The sequence below is a fragment of the Megascapheus bottae genome, chromosome 25 (assembly GCF_031878675.1).
Source record: "Megascapheus bottae isolate mThoBot1 chromosome 25, mThoBot2.hap1, whole genome shotgun sequence".
Taxonomy (NCBI): Eukaryota; Metazoa; Chordata; class Mammalia; order Rodentia; family Geomyidae; genus Megascapheus; species Megascapheus bottae.
Genome location: NC_143533.1, coordinates 9,649,981 through 9,669,627, shown reverse-complemented (window position 1 = coordinate 9,669,627; position 19,647 = coordinate 9,649,981). Strand labels below are relative to the sequence as shown.

At 43.6% G+C, this 19,647-nt stretch overlaps 1 protein-coding gene and 1 long non-coding RNA gene across 6 annotated transcripts in view; one reads left to right on the top strand and one right to left on the bottom strand.

Moving 5' to 3' along the window:
- The first annotated feature begins 39 nt into the window (after positions 1–39).
- On the top strand, positions 40–19,190 carry LOC150046363 (uncharacterized). Its single transcript, XR_016539663.1, has 3 exons — positions 40–117; positions 1,672–1,777; positions 18,516–19,190. It is a non-coding gene; the product is annotated as an uncharacterized LOC150046363 (long non-coding RNA).
- Csnk1g1 (casein kinase 1 gamma 1) overlaps positions 3,120–19,647 on the bottom strand; it is a 121,209-nt gene continuing 104,681 nt past the window's right edge. For 2 of the 5 annotated variants that reach the window (XM_090358200.1, XM_090358201.1), the window contains exons 13-14: positions 18,974–19,022; positions 17,332–18,740 (exon numbers count right to left, since the gene is read on the bottom strand). In XM_090358200.1, the coding sequence (XP_090214326.1) occupies positions 18,292–18,740; positions 18,974–19,022 (498 nt within the window). In that variant the 3' untranslated portion in view covers positions 17,332–18,291. Of the gene's footprint in view, positions 8,796–17,191; positions 17,299–17,331; positions 18,741–18,973; positions 19,023–19,647 lie in introns of those variants that run through there. The other 3 variants (XM_090358202.1, XM_090358204.1, XM_090358203.1) reach the window with 3 other exon arrangements.

Here is a 19,647-nt window from a genome sequence, read left to right as displayed (position 1 = left end):
GCATGCCAAGCGGCGGGGCCGGAAGCACCCTCTCCCACGCGAGAGGCGGCTCCAGCGGATCGCGGGTGTGGTCCTGTGGGTGGGCCTGGACCCCGCCGAGGTCACCTACCGGTGCCGGTGAGCCAGCGTTCGTTGAATTACTGTGGTAGCGTCCAAAATACTCAAAGGCGTATTTGCAAAAGGCAAGAGGGCAGCCACAGTATCATCAGCTTTAGCAGGGCCCTTGGCTATCTTCTTGATGGCTTTAGCAGGAGGACCTTCCAGGCTCTCCGACTGACACTACCAACCTTTGCATCCCATCAGTGATTTGCTTACAGAAGAGGAGCAGGAAAAATGTTTTAGGGACCTCCCCCCCCCCCCAGGAAGGAAGTGAAAGCTCCACCACAGGGAAATTATGATCTGAGCCTAAAAGAGGACTATTCCAAGTGGTGGGGACCGAAAAGCAGCATGGCCACGGTTGACTTGACCTTTATAAAGGAGAACAGAGGAGATTCTAGGAACATATTTACGGTAGACAGGTCGATCTAGGGGGTGTTCAACAAAGGAGCCAGGAATGTCACTGCTAACTTCGCTTCTGTGTGTAAGCCTGCTTCCTTACACACACACACACACACACACACACACACACGCGCGCGCACACACACACGCCTCCCTGTGGTTTCTGCCTCTATAAGCTCAGCCCCGCTGAAGCTTGGGGCTGTTCACTGTCCCCAAAGCCAGGGGACGATGCTGTGCAGCTAATAAAAGATTCCTAGCCCGGTTAACGGAGTGCTGGTGAGTTCATTGTTTTGAGTTTGAGTCCCACTGGGGTGAAACAGTATATTTTGGGATACTTAAATATTAAATTTGATTTTTCTCTTTTTATGGTGCTAGGGTTCAAACCTAGGACTAAATTCTACAATATTGCTTTCTGTAGCCCTTTCTACGTCTTGCACAACTTGTTTCAAAACCTACTTCCATTCTGCCTCAGTCTCTCTCAGGCCACTAGCATTTTTCTCTCCCTTCTCACTACGTACCGGTATTGCTGTGTCTTGGTTCTTCCTTTCAGTGCTTGTTTTCCAAAGTAGTGGTTTTTGTTTGTTTGGTTTTGTTTTGCTGGTCCTGGTGCTGGAACTCAAGGCCTGGCCACCGGTCCCTGCACCTCTCCATGCTCAAAGCTAATGTTCCTCCACTTGAGCCACATGCCACTCTGGCTTTCTATAGTTTATTGGAGATTAAAGATCTCACCAGGATTTTTCTGCCAGCGCTGGCTTCAAGCTGCCACCTGAGCAGCTAGGATTACAGGTGAGAGTCACCAACACCCAGCTCTTTAGTAGTTTTTAAGAAGCAAGAGGTGCTCATGGTCTGTGTGCAGCTCCATCAACACTGCTGCTTAGCACTGCTTAACAAGGACAGCTTGAGATGGTTTCGCACTTACTCGGAGGTGGGATGTAATATGCAACTGCTTGAGGCCGTCATGTTTTCCAGAGACCCTGGGGAAGGTCACAATCATCCTGATAATGCCCATACAACTATATTGTGAGGTAACACAACTCGCATCCTTTGGTACTACAGCCTTGTGCGTAGCCAGAAATACAAAAATGACACTAGTATTAAAAAAGTTTTCATAAACTTCAGAGAAATTCCTGTTTGTCATCACCCCAATTGTATACTCTGATTCCATTTTCACAGGTGAACTATGCAATTTGGTGTTTGAATTATGTGTGGCCACTGGCATTCCCTAATTCATCTTGTATTACATTCATTTGTCATCAGGCTGCAGAATCTCTAATTACATGTAAGTAACCTATTTCCCACACTGCTCATAACTACTGAGAAAGAATGTTTATGGGGGCTGGGAGTTTGACCTAGTGGTTAAAGTGCTTGCCTAGCATGCATGAAGACCTAGGTTCAATTCCTCGGTACCACATACATAGAAAAAAAAGCTGGAAGTGGTGCTGAGGCTCAAGTGCTAGAGCTCTAGCCTTGAGAAAGTCCAAGGACAGTGCTCAGGCCCTGGGTCCAAGCCCCAGGACTGGCAAAAAAAAAAAAAAAAAAAAAAAAAGAATGTTTATTAACTCAGGAATTTAAAGCAGCTGTATTGCACATGAGGAACTAATACTAAAATGGCATAAAAGCAGCCTCTCAACCCTTGTTTTTGTGCCAGTCAGTCCCTGAGGCTAGTACTCTACCACGTAAACCACAACTCAACTTCCAAGTTTTTGGTATTCTATTGGAATTAAGAGCTTTATGGATTTTTCCTCTCTGGGTTGGCTTTGAACTGATTCTTCAAATTTCATCCCTCTGAGTAGCTAAGATCATAGGGGTGAGTCACCTGTACCCAGCTTCCTCTTTTGGAAGAAAAAAAAATCAAATTGGTGGATGAAATGCTTCTGGCTTGAACTTTTCTTTCAGGACAAACATTTTCTGCTCCTTTTGGGCATAGTGTTGGTACATGCCTGTAATTGCAATCTTCTCCTTCTGGGCATGGTGTTGGTACATGCCTGTAATTCCAATCTCAGCTCAGGAGGCTGAGAGAGTAGAATCCTGAGTTTAAGGCTAGCCAACCAAGCAACCATGTTTTCTGTTCCTATTTGCCTACCAGCAAAAATATAAGAACTGAGTAGCTCAAACAAAACAAAACAAAACAAACAAATAAACAAAAAAACCCAAAAAACAGGCCAGGAGTTTCGCCTAGTGGTAGAGTGCTCTCCTAGGATGTATGTAGCCCTGGGTTCAATTCCTTGTACACACAAAAAGCTGGAAGTGGTGCTGTGGCTCAAGTGGTAGAGCTGGCCTTGAGACAGTGCTCAGGTCCTGAGTTCTTCAAGTCTCAGGATTGGCAGCAAAAGAAAAGCTACCAAAAGTTCCAGTCTGAGACAGTCATCCTGGTATTTGACCACTTGAGAATCACAGGGATTTAGGGGTTTATATATAAATTGATAATGTCTAGATTCTAGAAATATTTACTTTTGAAGTGACTCACAGGAAGCAAAGTTCAACCCAAGGGAAGAAAGAATGCCAAAGTATTGTGCAGTTGTCCCCTCTGCCCCACAGGGAGCCATACTGAATTTAGACCTAACCTAATGCTTAGAAAAGAGCCCAGGAAGACTAAAAACAGACCACTGAACCAAAACAAGTAAAAGTAGCCAAGAAAGGTAAGACATTTTATTTTACATACAAAAAGGGTGCAAACTGAGTCCTTTCCTCCCCAAATTAGGGAAGAGGTATACTTGAAGATCACATTTGTGTTTTCCACGGTGCCCTAGGAAATGGGCTACTCTGAGATAATGTATCAAGACCCATTTCCTATTTTCTCCAAAGGCAGCTACTTCCTCTGTGGATTTTTTTTTTTAATTCCAATAGTCTACAAATCTCTTTCTTGGAGGAACCATTTCAAATACACTTGAAATTGACATTCATTTTAAAATACTACAAGTTTCATTTTCACAGCTGAGAATGACCAGTGCCAGGGCTTAGGAAACATTACATATCTTAAGGAAAAAAAAAAGGTAAAAAAAAGCATTTAACAATAGATACATCACACGATTAAAACTAATTTCCTCAGCTGATTTATACATTATCTAGTTTAAAAAAATTTCGGTCAACATTCCAACATCTTTTCAAGAGTATAATGGGCAAAGATGAAGAAACAGACAAATAATATAATAAATTAGATCACATAAGATAGTCAATGGAAATTGCTAAATCACCATTATTTTCCACTGGGGAGTTACATTTTTGGTTTTATATTTATCTTTTCTGCTGTTATTCTCTCTGCTTGACAGAGGGCCTCATTCCCAGAGCCAGCTTGCTGAGACACTTGGTTTACCTCTGCAAATACTTCGAAACACCTGGTTCCAGCTGCCTGGCTGTCTTGGTGAAATTCCCACAGATGAGTACACATACATGCAGTCATATACCACCCTCCCCCCACATCATAAATATATTTATTCCCAAAGAAATGGCTCATCCTTCCCAAGACACTCCTAATAGATTGATAAGCCCTCTAAAAGGCTTCTGGTGCAAATGCTGGCCTGGGATTTGGTCTAGAGCCCAAGAAGAGGAACACTGAAAATGTCTCACCTACCCTGAAAGGCATGTTTGAGGGGAGGGGCAGCAGTCAGGACAATGGTCCCTGGTGCCTCTGGAGGATGGCTGCACTAGATCCCCAATTTGTTACTGTGGATAATCCTCTACTAAGACCTGAAATGTGGTGATAGCACCGGAAAAATGACTGTGAGGAGTGAATGAGAAACAAGTCAAGTCCTGTCCACACAACTGAGGTTTCTTTAGAACATCACGTTTGGTTATCAGACTTCTATAGAAGCATTATGGAGTACATGCTCACTTCTTCCTTTTTAAGCTGACCTACAGATACTGGAGTGGGTTTCCTGGTTAATTTTTGAGAAAATATGTCAACTACTATTGCCTATATTCAGGAACCTAGTTACTATTCTGAATACAATGAGAAACCTATTCTTCTGCACCTAAGTCATGTGCAAAAGGAGTTAGGAAAACATTTTTAAGACTGTTTATTGGACCAAAGACTCCAAAAGTTGTGGTGAAAACACTGCTCAAAACTCTACAAAGCCACAGAAGGGCCATGTTTGCCTTTTCTTTTTCTCAAAATCAACCCCTCCCACCCTGGAAAAAAACAAACAAACAAACACGAAAACCCCCAGACTCAAAAGGAATCCCTTCATGAAGAAGTCACTGGTGATAACCACTAGATGGGACTTCATAGCTAAACGCCTGTCATCCATCCACATGGTCTGTCCAGATGGAGTACCTAGTAGCCTGGCTCCCTGAGGGTCTCTGTAACTCATTCACCACCTAGGGGTGACCATGGGGATGGTGGCAGTGGCCCAGCAAAGGCAATGTTGGCTGTATGGCCTTACAAACTCCCAATATGAGAAGCCCTAGACCTAGCATGGCTCTGACACTGGGGACACTGTCAGGGCAACTCAGGGGGAATGGTAAACTGGTGGCACTGGCCTGGATACAGAAGGAAGGTGGGCATGGGAAGGATGCATCAGAGGATCAAGTTCTTTTAAGGGCTGCTGTGAAAGTAATTCTTGAGAAATGCAGCCATGCTTGCTCACTAAGAGGGGAGTCTATCTTCTATGTTGCAAACAAAGAGTTAAGGCTATGGTGTTAGGAGCCACTTTAATTAAACATTACCACTTGTACATTTTTCAGGCATTAAAGTGATTACTAACACTGAAAACTGACAGTGAAGCAGTACTTCATATTTCTACTGATGTAGATGGAAGTTACTTTAGAGAAGATGGACGGGGACCATTTCTAGATACTTGGAGCTCATTGAGAATAAACAGGAAAATCAACACTTCTACTAGAAACCTCAGATCTTTGCTGCCTGCAGCAGCGCATGCCAAAATGAAAGAGAATTTGAACAAGTGGCTGGGTAATCTAGTCATAACTTATCTTCCTGAACACTGTTTATTCTCGATAGATTCTAGACATAGAATGGATTAAAGCAGTCCTGAATGCTCACCGGCTGGCGGAAGTAGTCTTCCTCGGAGACTCTCTCCTTCCATGGCAGTCTGGAGTCAGGACTCAGGAAAGTGCCAAGGTGTGAAGGGGCAAGTGATTCATACTTGTGCCTCGTTGACTGCACAGGCACTAATCCAGGTGGCTTCTGGGTCTCTTCACCCCTGTCTATGCAGGCTTCAATACCCGAGGGATGGGAGGGCTTGAGAGAATCCCTAATGGATTTCAATTTCAATGAACAGATGCTAAGCCTTAAAATAATACTCTTCTTAAAAGAAAATGATCCTCAGGGTCTTGGCTGTGAAATGGAGACAACTTTTAACCAAGCTCAGGTGGAGTCAGGGCTCAGGCAGAGGGAGGGATGACCTGTGCCTGACAACTGAAGTGGCAGGGGCCGGGGCAGGAGCCTGGTATGCTGGTGGGGATGGAACTGAGGGCCAAAATACTTCTGGGGTCCTTGGTTTTGAAAAATCTTAGTTAAAAATTTTTTTTAAGGAAATTGAAACAGTATTTCACATCTGGGGTCACCTTGGACTGTGAATGGCCTTGGGAAAACCACCATTTACCCTGCATGCTAAAGGGACCTCAAACTCTTTGTCTTGAAAAGCAAGAATCTAGTAATGTGGGAATTTGCAGGGGGGTAGAGTGTGAGAACAATACATTAGCAAGCACCCTTCCCTACTCCTGCTAGTAACTCCGGTTCAACCCCTCAAGAGCTAGCCTGGGGTGGGGGGGAGATTGATTAAAGAAAAAAAAAAAAGCTCACAGTCTTACAGCCAAGCTGCTTACTGTCTTTGATTTTTTTTTTCCCTTGCAAATGCAGGGTGGGGGAGGCACTTGGTGGGGGTACAGAGTGCCAGGATGCTCTAGGCTTTGCCACCGTTTCCCCTGCCCTCCTTTGAGAGGCAAGGCGTTTTTCTATATTGGGATGAGGAAGCTAAAAGTTTCTAAGTGGGGAGTTAAAAGTTGCCCAAATGCCAAATGAGAGATTATCAAATCTCCGTGATGGGTTTTAAGCACTAGGATAGAACAAAGAGGCAGACTCCAATACTTCCTTGCCACTGTGCATAAGCAGAAACATTGCTTGTGAAGCAATGGCAGACTGCAGCCTTTATGCGAGTTAAGCAGGGTAGGAGCTAGTGAGGAGATATTCCCTAGCCAAGATTCAATGGAACAGGGTAAGCCCAATGGCTGACTTACAAGAATGCTACTTCTGTTCTATATAAGCTACATCCAGTGACTTGTTAGGAAATGTCAACTACCAGAAAGTATCCCCACACTCCAGTTCAAAAGACAGCCCTCCACAAGCCCGAGGCAAGAATTTCTGTGTTCCACAAATAGTGAGACCGAGTCACTAACCACTGTCCTGCATGGTTAGCTTCTTGCTCTCCGATGCCAAACCTCTCTTCCTAATGTGAAACATCCTGTCTGTCACATCTGGAATGAGGAGTCACTGTTTGGAAAGGCCACTTAACTTGAATGAAAATGGAGCATGAAAAGAGTAACCCCACATATTAAGTCCTCAAAACAGGGAACGAGGAACCAAGATTCTGTGTTGTAAGCACGTCATGCAAATAGGGCATGGTAGCGGGTAGAGATGGTGCACCGGGGAAAACGTGCCATCTTATCTGGAAGGAGTCTATGTTCAACTGAACGTAATTTTCAACCTCTTTTCACTACAGTACCTTTTCCCAGTCATTTTTTCCAGCACCAATCAATTCTACCCTCCTGGTCACTGCAGCCACCTGTGCCAAGTCCTCACTTGAGGTGACAGACTTGGTCAGACACCTTTGTATGCTTTGTTTCTGATAAGGCAGGCCAGCCAGAATGTTACAACTCAATACTGAGGCAGATGAAGTATTACAATTTTCTTTTCCGGGACATGTGACGCTGTACCCCAAGGCTTCTCTGGCAGTTATCTGGAAGGCAGGTTCATTACCTACTTTTTGTCCACTGGTGGCAATGTAGTTGTGGCTGTTTAATCAGTAATTTTGTCCCCAGAAAGTTGACATGGCTGGCTATTAGGAAGTTCCCTGGCAGTGAAGGAAAAAGACATTTGCGTTATTTTCTTGTTGTTAAGCGTCTGCTCTCTGGGACAGGCTGTTGCCTGGTCTGTTGGGCTTGGCTGCTCACTTCACATGCAGGAGAGCTGGGCTTACAAACTGCAAGCTCGATGAGGTCAAGAGGCTCTGATGGGGACTTTCTTCAGCAGCTGAGAAGATGAATTTAAATTCAAGTATATTTCCTTGTCAACCTGAGTATTTACTCAGTGTGACAGAGTTTGGCTTCTCTTGTGGGGGCTGCAAGTTTCCTTTCCATGGAGTATGTCCTCTGGACCCAGATTCTTTCTGAATGGCTTGGCGGGTCTGTTCCCTCACAACTGAAAAAATAAAACCCCCAATATAACCAGACACAATATGCATCTGCCATGTTTTTTTTTTCTTTTCCTTTTTTTTTTTAAAAAAAAAACAAAAACAAAAACAAAAAAAACTAAAAGTGCAATAAGGTCAGTTTTTTTTCCTTTGCTCAGAACAATTTGCATGTCCTACTACTGCCTGGAGAAAGGAATTTGTTTGTCAAGAGAGCTAAGAACGCCGACACACAGGGACAGTAGACTGCAGATTCTCACAGCTTGTGTCCTACAGTGTAATTTTTCAGGGGGTGAGGAAAGAAGGAACCTGGCCAATAGGGCTAGCGGCTGCCCAAGCACAGAGGGAAAGGAAGCCACACTGCCAGGCACACCTCGGAGGTGGAGAAGGGTCTCCTTCAGCCCAGGTCTACCATCTTCCTCCTACCTTCTTGGCAATACCCCCAATCTCTTGAGCCCCTTTCCTTAGAGAAAGCCTTTAGCTCACTAGCTTTGATCCTGGAAAGGGTTCTGGATAAAACAAGAACCAGGAGAAAAGGAAGAGGTGGGAAGAGAACAGTAGTCCTTGAGTTTTTGTGAATGACACCTTCACTGTAAACAATGGGAAGGAGAGTCGGCCAGGCAGCCCCAAGGGCAAGCAGTGTAAGAGCAGCAGCTCTGGGACCTGCTCAGAGCGTTGGAGGGCGGGCTTGGGATGCCGCTGGTTCAATGGGCCTGGGCCGCCCACAATGGCTCCTTCTGGGGCATCTATTTTCTTCTTTTTTGGTTTAGATCTCTATCCTCCCCCACAGGGGAGTCTTTTCTGATGAGAAATGGCAGGAGCTGCAGGTGCAATCAAATCAGAGTCCCCAGGGCCGGAGGACTCCTGGGAGGCATTGGTCACTTGTGGCGCTGAGCAGTCTTCTTCCTTTTCCTCTTAAAGAAACAGCAGCACCTAGAGCACAAGGAACACTGCAAGTCAGTGCTACAGGCCTGATTGTGCTTTTTGAATAGAGTAGGATTTCTCCCCTGGTCCCCACCCACAGACACCTACCATCTACAATGGGTGGGAAGGCACACAGGAGGTGGCAGGCAGTGTTTCCCAGGAAAGCCAAGGGAAAGAACTGCTTGATTTTAATTGCAGCCACTTAACCTAATCATCAAGATGCTGAAGGGTAGGTATGGAAGCTATTTCTGGAAGAAGCATGAAGATGGCTTCTTTCCTAGTCTAAAAATCCAATCCAGATGATCCATCTTTGTCTAGAACCAAGGGTGGGAGATCCTCAGAGCTGCATGAAAATAGTCTGCATTGACTGCGGCTTGATATTCAGAGAAGCCCACTAGCCAGTGTGTAAGGAGATCAAAGCAAGGCAAACACATCTCCTTGTTTCATAGATGAAGTCTGGAATTGCAGGAGGATGAAAGATTCTCTCTGTCCATTTCTGTTCCCACACACACAGCTGCGCAGCAGGCAGAAGAAACTTTCTCTTGGACAGGACCAATGTCCAAAGTGGGAACCGATCCCTATGAGGCTCTCTGATTGCAGGCAACCCCCACTTAGCTCCCTGAGACTGCTGCTACCGTGCAGAGCAGGCTAGGGAAGGCTTATTTACAGTAGATGGCCTCCTAAGTGCCATCTCTTGAGAAATAACTTCACTTCTGACATCCCTTTTCCAAGCCTAAGAGCCCTTCCTTACTCTGGCCTCTGGACTAGGAAATACAGCTCTGCTTAGACAATCCAGATGAAGGTTGTAGCAAGGCTAGTTGGTGCAAAGGATATGTTCTTTTCAGGAACTGACACAGACAATGAGAATGGGAGGGGCAGAAGGTGGTGGATGAGTCAAAGAAGCCAGATGTGACAGAAAGTGTAGCTCAGACTTGCTTGATCCTTGAAAGAAAAAACTTTTCCAAGAAAACTATCTTTAATGTCTTATGCCTAATTTTCTCAGTATTGTTGCTTTGCTTTCTACAGCTGTGGTGCTTGAACTCAGGGTCTGGGCACTGCCTCTGAGCTCTTTTGCTCAAGGCTAGCACTCTACCACTTTGAGCCACAGCATGACTTCTGGTTTTCTGGTGGTTCACTGGAGATAAGAGTTTCACAGACTTTCCTGCCTGGAATTGCCATCCTCTTCCTCCCCCTGCCTCCCAGTGCTAAGGCTCGTACTCAGGCCTTTGGGTACTATCCTTGGACACTTTTTTGCTCTGCCACTTGAGCCACAGGCCCACTTCCGGCTTCTTCTGTATATGTGGTACCCAGGAATCGAACCCAGGGCTTTGTGCAAGCTAGGCGAGCACTCTGCCACTAGGCCATGCTCCTGGCCCCTGCCATCCTCTTATCTCAGCTCCTGAGGAGCTAGAATTACAGGTGTGACCCACCAGTGCCTATCATCCTCAGTTTTAAGGCAAGGAATATTCATACAGAAATAAAGAACTACTTCTCATTTCCCAAACCCCTAAGTTCTCTATGATAGCCAAGAATTCTCCATGCAGACAATGTAGCGTTGCTATAGCCAATGGACTCATTATTTAAAATATACACAAAGTTTCTTAGAAGAAATAAACATTTTCACAGCCAATGGTGTGCTCAAACTGTACTTAAATTAATCACAAAACTTGAAAATTTTGGAAATGAGTTTCTTTTGGCAGTATGTGAATATATTTACTAAGCAAAATATCATATATATTTGGAAATAGAGCAAATTCTTTTAAGTAGAAAAACCAATACTCCTGATTGTTAAAGTGATCCTTAATGGGGGGGCTCAGGTTTGGCCTACTGGTAGAGTTCTTGCCTCGCATGCATGAAGACCCAAGTTCGATTCCTCGGTACCACATACATAGAAAAGAGCCGACAGTGGTGCTGTAGCTCAAGTGGTGGAGCTCTAGCCTTGAGAAAGTCCAAGGACAGTGCTCGGGCCCTGAGTTCAAACCCCACAACTGGCACAAAAAAAAATCCTTAAGAGTTAAAGAAGAGCCAGGAGCTGGTGGCTCATGCCTATAACCCTAGCTACTTAGGAGGCTGAGATCTGAGGATCATAGTTCAAAGCCAGCCAGGGCATGATTATCTCCAATTAACCACCAGAAAACCGGAAATGGCGCTGTGGCTCAAATGTCTTGAGCTGAAGAACTCAGGGACAGCACCAGAGACCAGAATTCAAGCCCCACAACAACAAAAAAAGTTGAAGATAAGAGATCTTTTTAGCTATCCATAAGTATTAGAAATAGACATTTTCAGAGTTGAATGTCCATAAATTAATATTTAATAAGACAAATTTAGCTGGGTACTGGTGGCTCATGCATGTAATCTTAGCTACTAGGAAGCTGAGATCTGAGGACTGTGGTTAGAAGATAGCCTGGGCAGAAAAGTCTGTGAGACTCCTATCTACAATAAACTACTCAGAAAGAGCCAGAAGTGTGCTATGGCTCAAATGATAGAGTGTTGCCTTGAGCACAGAGGCTCAAGACCTGAGTTCAAGCTCCAGGATGGGGGAAGGAGGAAAGATGGTTAGGCAAAAAGAAACAAAAAAAAATTTTTTTTCTCCCAGTCTCAGGGCTGGAACTCAGGGCCTGGGTACTGTCCTTGGGCTTTCTCAGGGTTAGAGCTTTACCACTTGTGCTATAGTACCACTCCCAGCCTTTTCTGTATATGTGGTACAAAAGAATAGAACCCAAGGCTTCATGTATGCTTGGCAAGCACTCTACCACTAGGCCAAACTCCTGGCCAGGCAAATGTTTTACCACTTGGGCTAGGCCTCTAGTTCAGGAGGCACTACTAATTTCAGCTAAGAGGATGATTTTTGTGCTTTTAAATAAAAGCAGTCAAAAAAAATACTGAAATACTGGGTCTATCTCAAAGTACAAAATAACTTCTCTTTTTATTTCCTCTAAAGCAAATCATATGAATTAATGTCTGCCAGAAACATATTATAATTTGATGTGCAATGCTGAATTACTCACTGGAGAAAAGTGTTAAGCTGTGGTTCAGAAGTCTATATTTAAATTTTAGAGCCCTCAAGTTTTGCTAGTAACTATAAAGCTTCAGCAGTAGAAACTACTAATTATACCCACAATCTGCTTTTTAAATCTTTGGTTTCAGAGATAAATACTAGCAACAGGACCTATTAAACTGAGCCAAATTCTACACCAAGTCTACCAACAGACTTCACAGAGGTGCTACTCTCAGAGGAGAGTAAGGGCAATTATTCTTGTGTCTTAAGTTTTTTCCCCAGTAGATTCCTTGACTATATGGATGACTAGAAGTTCTTGTTTTTTGTTTGCCAGTCATGGGGCTTGAACTCAGGGCCTGGGCTCTACTCCTGAGCCTCTCTGTGCTCAAGGCTAGCATTCTATCACTTGAGCCACAGTGCCACTTCTGGCTTTTTCTGTTTAGGAGGTACTGAAGAATCAAACCCAGGGCTTCATGCATGCTAGCTAAGCACTCTATTCCTAAGCCATATTCCCAGCCCCGACTAGAAGTTCTGGTGTGCAAGTATAAAATTAGTCCAAGATTCCCTACTTCTGGGTACCAAGCACTCTTCCTGCAGGCCTCTGGCCAGCACTTTTCCAGATTACTTCCTCACTATATCCTGGCTCTCTCCTTTCACCACTCTCTTACTATGTTCCTCTTCTCTACCATTCTGGTACATTCTTCTTTTGCTCAAATCCTGTTCTTTCCTTCAGTTTTTTCTTGACCACTCACAGTGACCTCTCACCTCTTCGGCCTTCTGGGAATGGTAACATAAGGGTCCTAACATATTTTTCTGATTCTTTCTGTGTTTGTCATGTCTTTCCAGATAGACAGCACCCAAGTTCTTCAGGCAGGGTCCAGGACCCTCAGAATTCCAAGCAGGGTTTGATAAACATAATAGTATCTAACACTACCCTAAGCATAATACTACTTAGTGACCTGTCAGCTCACAGGAAAAAAGTAGACCATGACAAATGTCAGATGACATATACACATACTTGCAAAACAAATAGGCCAAACATACTCTGAAACCCCAAAGACTACAAATATCATCTTCCTAAACCCCAAATTATATCTTCAATGCAGTCTTATCCTTAGGAAAACTCCTGTAAATACTTTGGCTTAGGTAAGTTAGGGCCTCAGAAACCAGTGCCTAACCTGGTAAATGGAGAGAAACTGAAATGAGGTAGTCACAGAAAATGGCAGGCTGGCAGCATGATATAAAACATACCCTGGGTGTGCAGACTGTGTGGGAGAGTTAGACTTGCTGATTGAAATAGATCAGCAAGTTCAGGGGCACCTGGAAGGTCAGGAAGAAAGCTAGGGAGGGGCTCTGTCTTACAACAAGAAAGTTCCTCACCAACACAAATTGGTTAGCACTTCTTCCTTATACCTTTGCTGTTCCTAAGAATGCATTCAAGGAGTCTTTCCTAGGAGTGGAAAAGACAGGCTCAAACATCTCCACGAGCAGAGTCATCAGCCTTGGCCCACTATCCTCTCTTACAGGGACAAAGAAAAGGACAATAAATGAAAAATAGACCAAATAAGTCCCCTCCCACGCAGCACAATGACCAGTTCACTTTTTTCAAATACTTAAGACTCTAGAGATGGAGGAGCTAGCTGTGCCCAAAAGAAAAGTCATAGAATTTTCCAGAAAAGCCAATTTCTGAGTTAGAAACCAAGCTGCAGAATGTGAGATGATCTGGTAACAACACTGTGTTTGCAGTGGTGGGGAAACAACTGCTATCTAATTGACTCACCTGGAAACCTTACCCTCTTACTTTGGTCCTTTCTCATATTATTTGGGAGAAAATTCACTCAGCTATCACTAAAGAGTTGAGCTTGGATACTGTGTGCTCTTGGTTTGGCAGGAGGTGGCAGTGATGAATGAGGTGGTGTGAAAGGAAAGATAGAAAAGACTTAATTCCTGGGTACAGGCCTGCCCCCTCCCCATCTTGTGGATCTAGTTCCCCAACTAGAGGCACAAGGAGGCATATAGAAGCCATTCAATGACTCTAAGGCATTTTGTTTGGCTTTGCCAATCCCAGCCTAGTCTGGTCTGCTCCCCTTGCATGTAGACTGGAGAGAGGACTCACCACAGGTTGAGCATTTTCAGGCAGCTACAGAGTATGTAAAGAGAAAAACACAGAAAGGAAGAGAGAGAAAGAGATATTAGTCCACAGAGGTGAGATGGAAGGCACTCCCTGTGAGCCATGCAAACATGCAGAATGTGTCTGTGTTTAGTTTCTTCCTGTTGAGCGAGGGTGAATAGGCCACTGGGTCCCCACATTAAGGTGGAGGGGAGGGACACTGACAGCATTAAGGTGGGGGCTGGAATCTCAGTGGGAGGACAAAACAGAAAAGGACTGGAAGCCTCCAGGGGGCTTTCCCAGACAGCAGGAAAGGGAGCAAAATGACCTCACTTGTGAGATTTCAGTCAAGCACCAAATCTGAGCCATTCTGTCCCCACACAAGATGGGGATAAGAAGTTATGCAGTGCTGAGGTAATTTCCCCATACTAAGAGAAACCTATTCCTAGGTTTATGTCCAGTAAGCCTAAGCAAAGCAGCTCTTCTAGGGAAAAATTCTTCTAGGGAAAAAGTTTAAGAGACATCTTTTTTTGTTGTTGTTGGTTGTGGGGCTTGAACTCTGGGCCTGGGGATTGTCCCTGAGCTCTTCAGCTCAAGGCTAGTGCTCTACCTTTTGAGCCACAGTGCCACTTCCAGTTTTCTGGTGGTTAATTGGAGATAAGAATCTCATAGACTTTCCTGCCTGGGCTGGCTTTGAACCCTGATCCTCAGATCTCAGCCTTCTGAGTAGCTAGGATTACAGGTGTGAGCTATCAGCATCCAGCTAAAGAAAGACATTTTATCAGAGGATGAAATAGAGTGCTTGCCTAGCATGCACGAAGACCCAGGTTTGATTCCTCCGTACCACATACATAGAAAAAGCTAGAAGTGGTATGGTGGCTCAAGTGGTAGAGCTCTAGCCTTGAGAAAGCCCAAAGACAGTGCTCAGGCCCTGAGTTCAAGGCCCAGGGCTTCTGGTAAAAAAGAAGAAAAAGAAGAAGAAGAAGGAGGAGGAGGAAGAGGAGGAGGAGGAAGTTGTTATAACTAACATCTGGATGGGAAAAATTCCTATGTTCTTACTAGAATCAAAACCATACTGTAGCTGTGCTGCAGCTGGAGAAAAAGGAAAGTCAGAGGTTCATCTAATAACCAAGATCCTGTCATTTCACCTTTACACAAAACAAGCTGTGTGAGGAAACCCAACTCAAAAGCTTAGAAGTAAAGCCTTTAGTCTTCCCAGTTTCCAAGCTGAACTGCAATATGGGTAGCAACATTATCAACCCCTTCCCTCCTGGGGCCACAGGAACAAATGGCATCACAGCTGTGTGCAGTGGAGGGGGATGCCTCAGGCTCCTCTAGCTATGACTTCTTCCCAGGAAAATTATCAGACACATGGCTACCCCATTCCTGTTCCCATACACACAGAAGGCAAAGAATAACACAGCTGAGTCCTGACAGTTCCCTAAGCAAGATGAATTGGTAGCTAATGAAATCACTAGAGAAATCTGCACACAAAATGCCCTAAGCAAATACAACTGCGTCTTTTTAGTCTCTACATCTTTTTCAAGGGCCTGAAACATTGAGCTTGTGGCAAAGAGACCAGGGGTTCTGTTTTCTCAATTTAATCTCCTTTCATATTCTGGATGGTAGGGTGTACAGAATACACTGCATTGAACCTTGTATGAATGGCCCCCTATCTTACGCACAGGACAAACACCACATTTACATACAAAACTAGGTACATGTTTGCCAAGATGAAACGAAACGAATGGGTCCAAGAAATAAACCTGTCTAGGGCATATCATACTACTAAAAGGTCTATTTGATCTTTTTATCATTCAAAGTATAGCATTAAACTCTCTTGGAGGAACAGTCTAGATAAAATTCTAAAAAGATAAATGGTGGAGCGGGTATGACTCTCTCTTACAATCAGGTCATGCTCCGCACAGTGATTCTAAATTTGGCTGATTGTTAGAATAGTGTAAACTTCTATTTTTTTTTTTTCTTGATGTTTGTTTCAATCAGAATCTCTCAGGTTATGGTTAGGTATTTGCATTTTCTAACACGTCCCAGGTGACTCCAAAGCACAGCGAAAGTTAAGAGCCCAGAGGTGGGAGCATCGTATTGTATCCTTAGCAAAGAAAAAATTGTGAGTCCCATTAAAATATGAGTCTCTCAGAATGTGGAGAAAGTTTCTTTACTGAAAACAGTCTCCTGGGGGCAACACTCTCCCTCTTCCTCGCGTCCCTCTATGGGTCAGGAGTGCCCTCTATGGGTCAGAAGAAGAATATCTGAGCAGGAGCTCAACAAGATACAGAGCGCCTGTCATCCTCAGTTGTTTTCATCTGTTGAGTAAGGACCTACTGAAGGCAAAGCAAGCTCACCAAATAGATGGGCAAAAGCATGAAAAGTGTTATCTGGAAGGAAGAACTTAGCTTTTGGTAGGCATCACTGTGGATTTAAGCCCAAAGGTGGCTTATATTTAGACTATATAGGTGTTCAGGAGATCCTGTATGGCACACCGGCACTACATCAGATACACTGTCTGCTCAGGGAAAACAAGTTACTGGGACATCCTGAATGTTCTTTCTCCCTATGTGATATTTTCTTGGAGTTTGGTCTGAGTTTGGCATGTGGAAAAAGGGAAAGAAACAGCAGAAATGCTGCTTTTGTAGTAGAATCAATGATCACTTCACCTTCCACCCCAGACTCTTAAGAGTTTAAACACAGACCATGCAGAGAGCATCAAGCGGCTGGTGGTATGGACAGGGCAAGACGTATACATGCAAGAGAAGCAGTAAAGAAAAAGAGGTGACCACCTCACTTTCTTGGGACTAGGGGTACTTCTTTTCTTACCCAAGACTCTCACAGACATGGGATTTTCTTGCCTGACGTATGTACTTACTCTAAGTCTAGAAGCATTCGAGAGGGAAACGGTTATGAAACCGTCCAGACTTGTCAACCATATAATGTCAGTCAGCACGGCCATGGTCTACATTTTTTCTCTGCACCCAAGAGGAAGCAAAACACTCCAGGCACCATAAGCTATGGTTACTATCAATTGTAGCCTTCCTAACATAACTATTTTATTTCACCAGGTCTTATGCCCCATGTGGATTAGAAAAATGTGACCATCTTCCCAAAAATAACAGCTAAAGGTGGCAGCAGCCTTAAGGTACCATGCAAAAAAATAAAATGGTCAAAGGAAGAAAGCTGTAGACACAAGCATGAGGAATCTAGTCCGAGATGAGAAGCACATGGAAACAGAAAACATTTTCCAAACCAAAACTCAAGAGCCCCCTTGAGAGATGAACGTACTTAGCTTCCTCCACTACCTCCACCTCAGCATGAGCTGTGATTGGTGCATTCGAGTGGGCTCCAGTGGGGTCATCCACATTCAGCTCTCCATTGGTTGAGCTAACCACCTGAAACAGAAAGACAGACTGTGACAAGCACCAAGGCAATATGAGGTTCCTGCCAGGGCTAGGCAGGGTCTGGGATGTTTGTTTTCCTGGCCTAAGGGGCCTATTGTCCTAATTTAGAACAAGATTCCATCATCTAATGCTGACAATAACTTCCACAATGAGTACCTATTTTCTGTCAGGCACTGTGCTACACTAGCTACATGTATATACATTTAACACTAAAAATCTCACAGAACAGGTGCTTTTATTATTTGTTGTTTTATTTATTCATTTGATTTATGATTAGATATTATTAGCTACTCCTGAGAGGTTTAGGAATAGCTCTTAGGCTGGGATTGCCTGAAGTTCAATCTGCCTATAGGTGACATCTGTCCTATGAATGACATCTCAATCTTTTTTTTTTTTTTTTTTGCCAGTCCTGGGCTTCAGCTCAGGGACTGAGCACTGTCCTTAGACTTCTCAAGGCTAGAGCTCTACCACTTGAGCCACAGCACCACTTACAGCTTTTTCCTATGTATGTGAAATTGAACCCCGGTCTTCGTGCATTCTAGGCAAGCACTCTACCACTAGGCCAAACTCCTCGCCCCTCAATCTTTTGTTTTTTAATCCTATTACTTTCTTGTGATGGATGAAAGCACTAAGAAATGACTTAACCAAGAGTTAAGTCATTGTAGACTCACAGGATAGAAATTTATTCTAAATAATTTTTTACATATTACAAAAATGGAATAGTGCTTTATTAAATTGAAAACTGTAGAGTTGTCATATTTTCCTTTTAGTTTGAGTCAAGGTCTCACTACATAACCCAGGCTGGCTTCAAACTGATTATATAGCCCAGGATAGCCTTCAACCTGCTATTCTCCTGTGCCATCCTTATATGTCCAGGGATGATAGGAATGAACCACCATGTTTGGTGTCACAGCTGACAAACTCATTTCACTCCCTGAATATGGTGGATAATTTCTACTCTTTTCCATTTTTAATTGCATAGATTCAGTAATTATGGATTAAAAAAAACATTCTGAAAAGGAAACCAAGAGTAGGCATCAGAGGATAATAAACAATCACACTTTCCTTCAGAAACTTCTTCATAGCTTTGAACCACTGGTTTGAAGTTAAATAACAAGACTGTCTTGTCCTCTCTGGCGAGAGGGAAGATGGTAAGGAAACACTTTCCATTGGAAAGCCAGTCTTAATTTCAACGACTTTTATTTCAGGTTCATTGTCATCCCACTCCTCACTGATGGTCCCCGGACTGTAAGTGGAAGCTCTCACTCCTGTCATCTGGTTAATGTGGACCCGATCAGGCTTCTCTCTCTTGCTTGTGCAGCTGCTTCTGCCACTTGGTTTCATTTCCAGCACATGATTCCTGTTTATGTGGGTGCTGGGGAGTGGGAAAAGGGACCCCGCTGGACAAACCATTCTGCTGTTAAAGATCTTGGCTGAAACATGGGAGAGAACCACAAAATAGGATAAATGGTTCGAATGTCATAAGCCCTTGGGTAAGTAACTTCTATTTGAGATTGTTCTTACAAGTTGAAAGAATTATATAAAAAATGTATAGGACGGTATTAGTGTAATACCTGGTATATAATAATGGAGGCAGCAAGATATAGCAAATAAGAACTGGGCTCTAGAATTGGTCCTGGGTCTGAACCTCAGCCCCACCACTTACTTGCTGTGGGTCTTTGGTCCACAATCTTCCTATGCCTGAGTTTCCTAGTCTGTAAAATGGGGAAACAATGCTGCTTACCTAATGGAGTTGCTGTGTAAACAATCCACAAAAAAAATGCTTATCCAGGGCTATGGCATGATATGATATATGGTAATAGCTCAATAAATGTTTATCTCATTGTCATTCACTGTCCTTGAGCTTTCTTAAGGCTAGCGCTCTCCCACTTAAGCCCCAGCAACACTTCTGGCTTTTTCTGTGTATGTGGTACAGGGGAATTGAATCTGTGCATGCTAGGCAAGTACTCTACCACTAGGCCACACTCCTGGTCCTACAAATGTTTATTCTTATCTATCTATAATTTTGGTGTCCTTATTATAGCAGCTACTTTGCATAAATTTCCTCAATGATGGGAGAAATGTTTAATACAGACAGCCTTTGGAAGAGACATTGAATACCATCTACCAACAATTTATAGCCACCATTGTTTTAAATCAGAATAACTATGGTTCTTATTAAGAACATACATTACAAAAAAAAGTTTAAATAACACTGTATGGCTAGCAGAAAATATCTACAATATTAAATTTGGACTTAAGGGGGAGTTAAACTTCTATAAATATGTGGTAAGTAAGAAACTCAACTTCTATCTTTTTTTTTACTGTTTCTGTGCCATA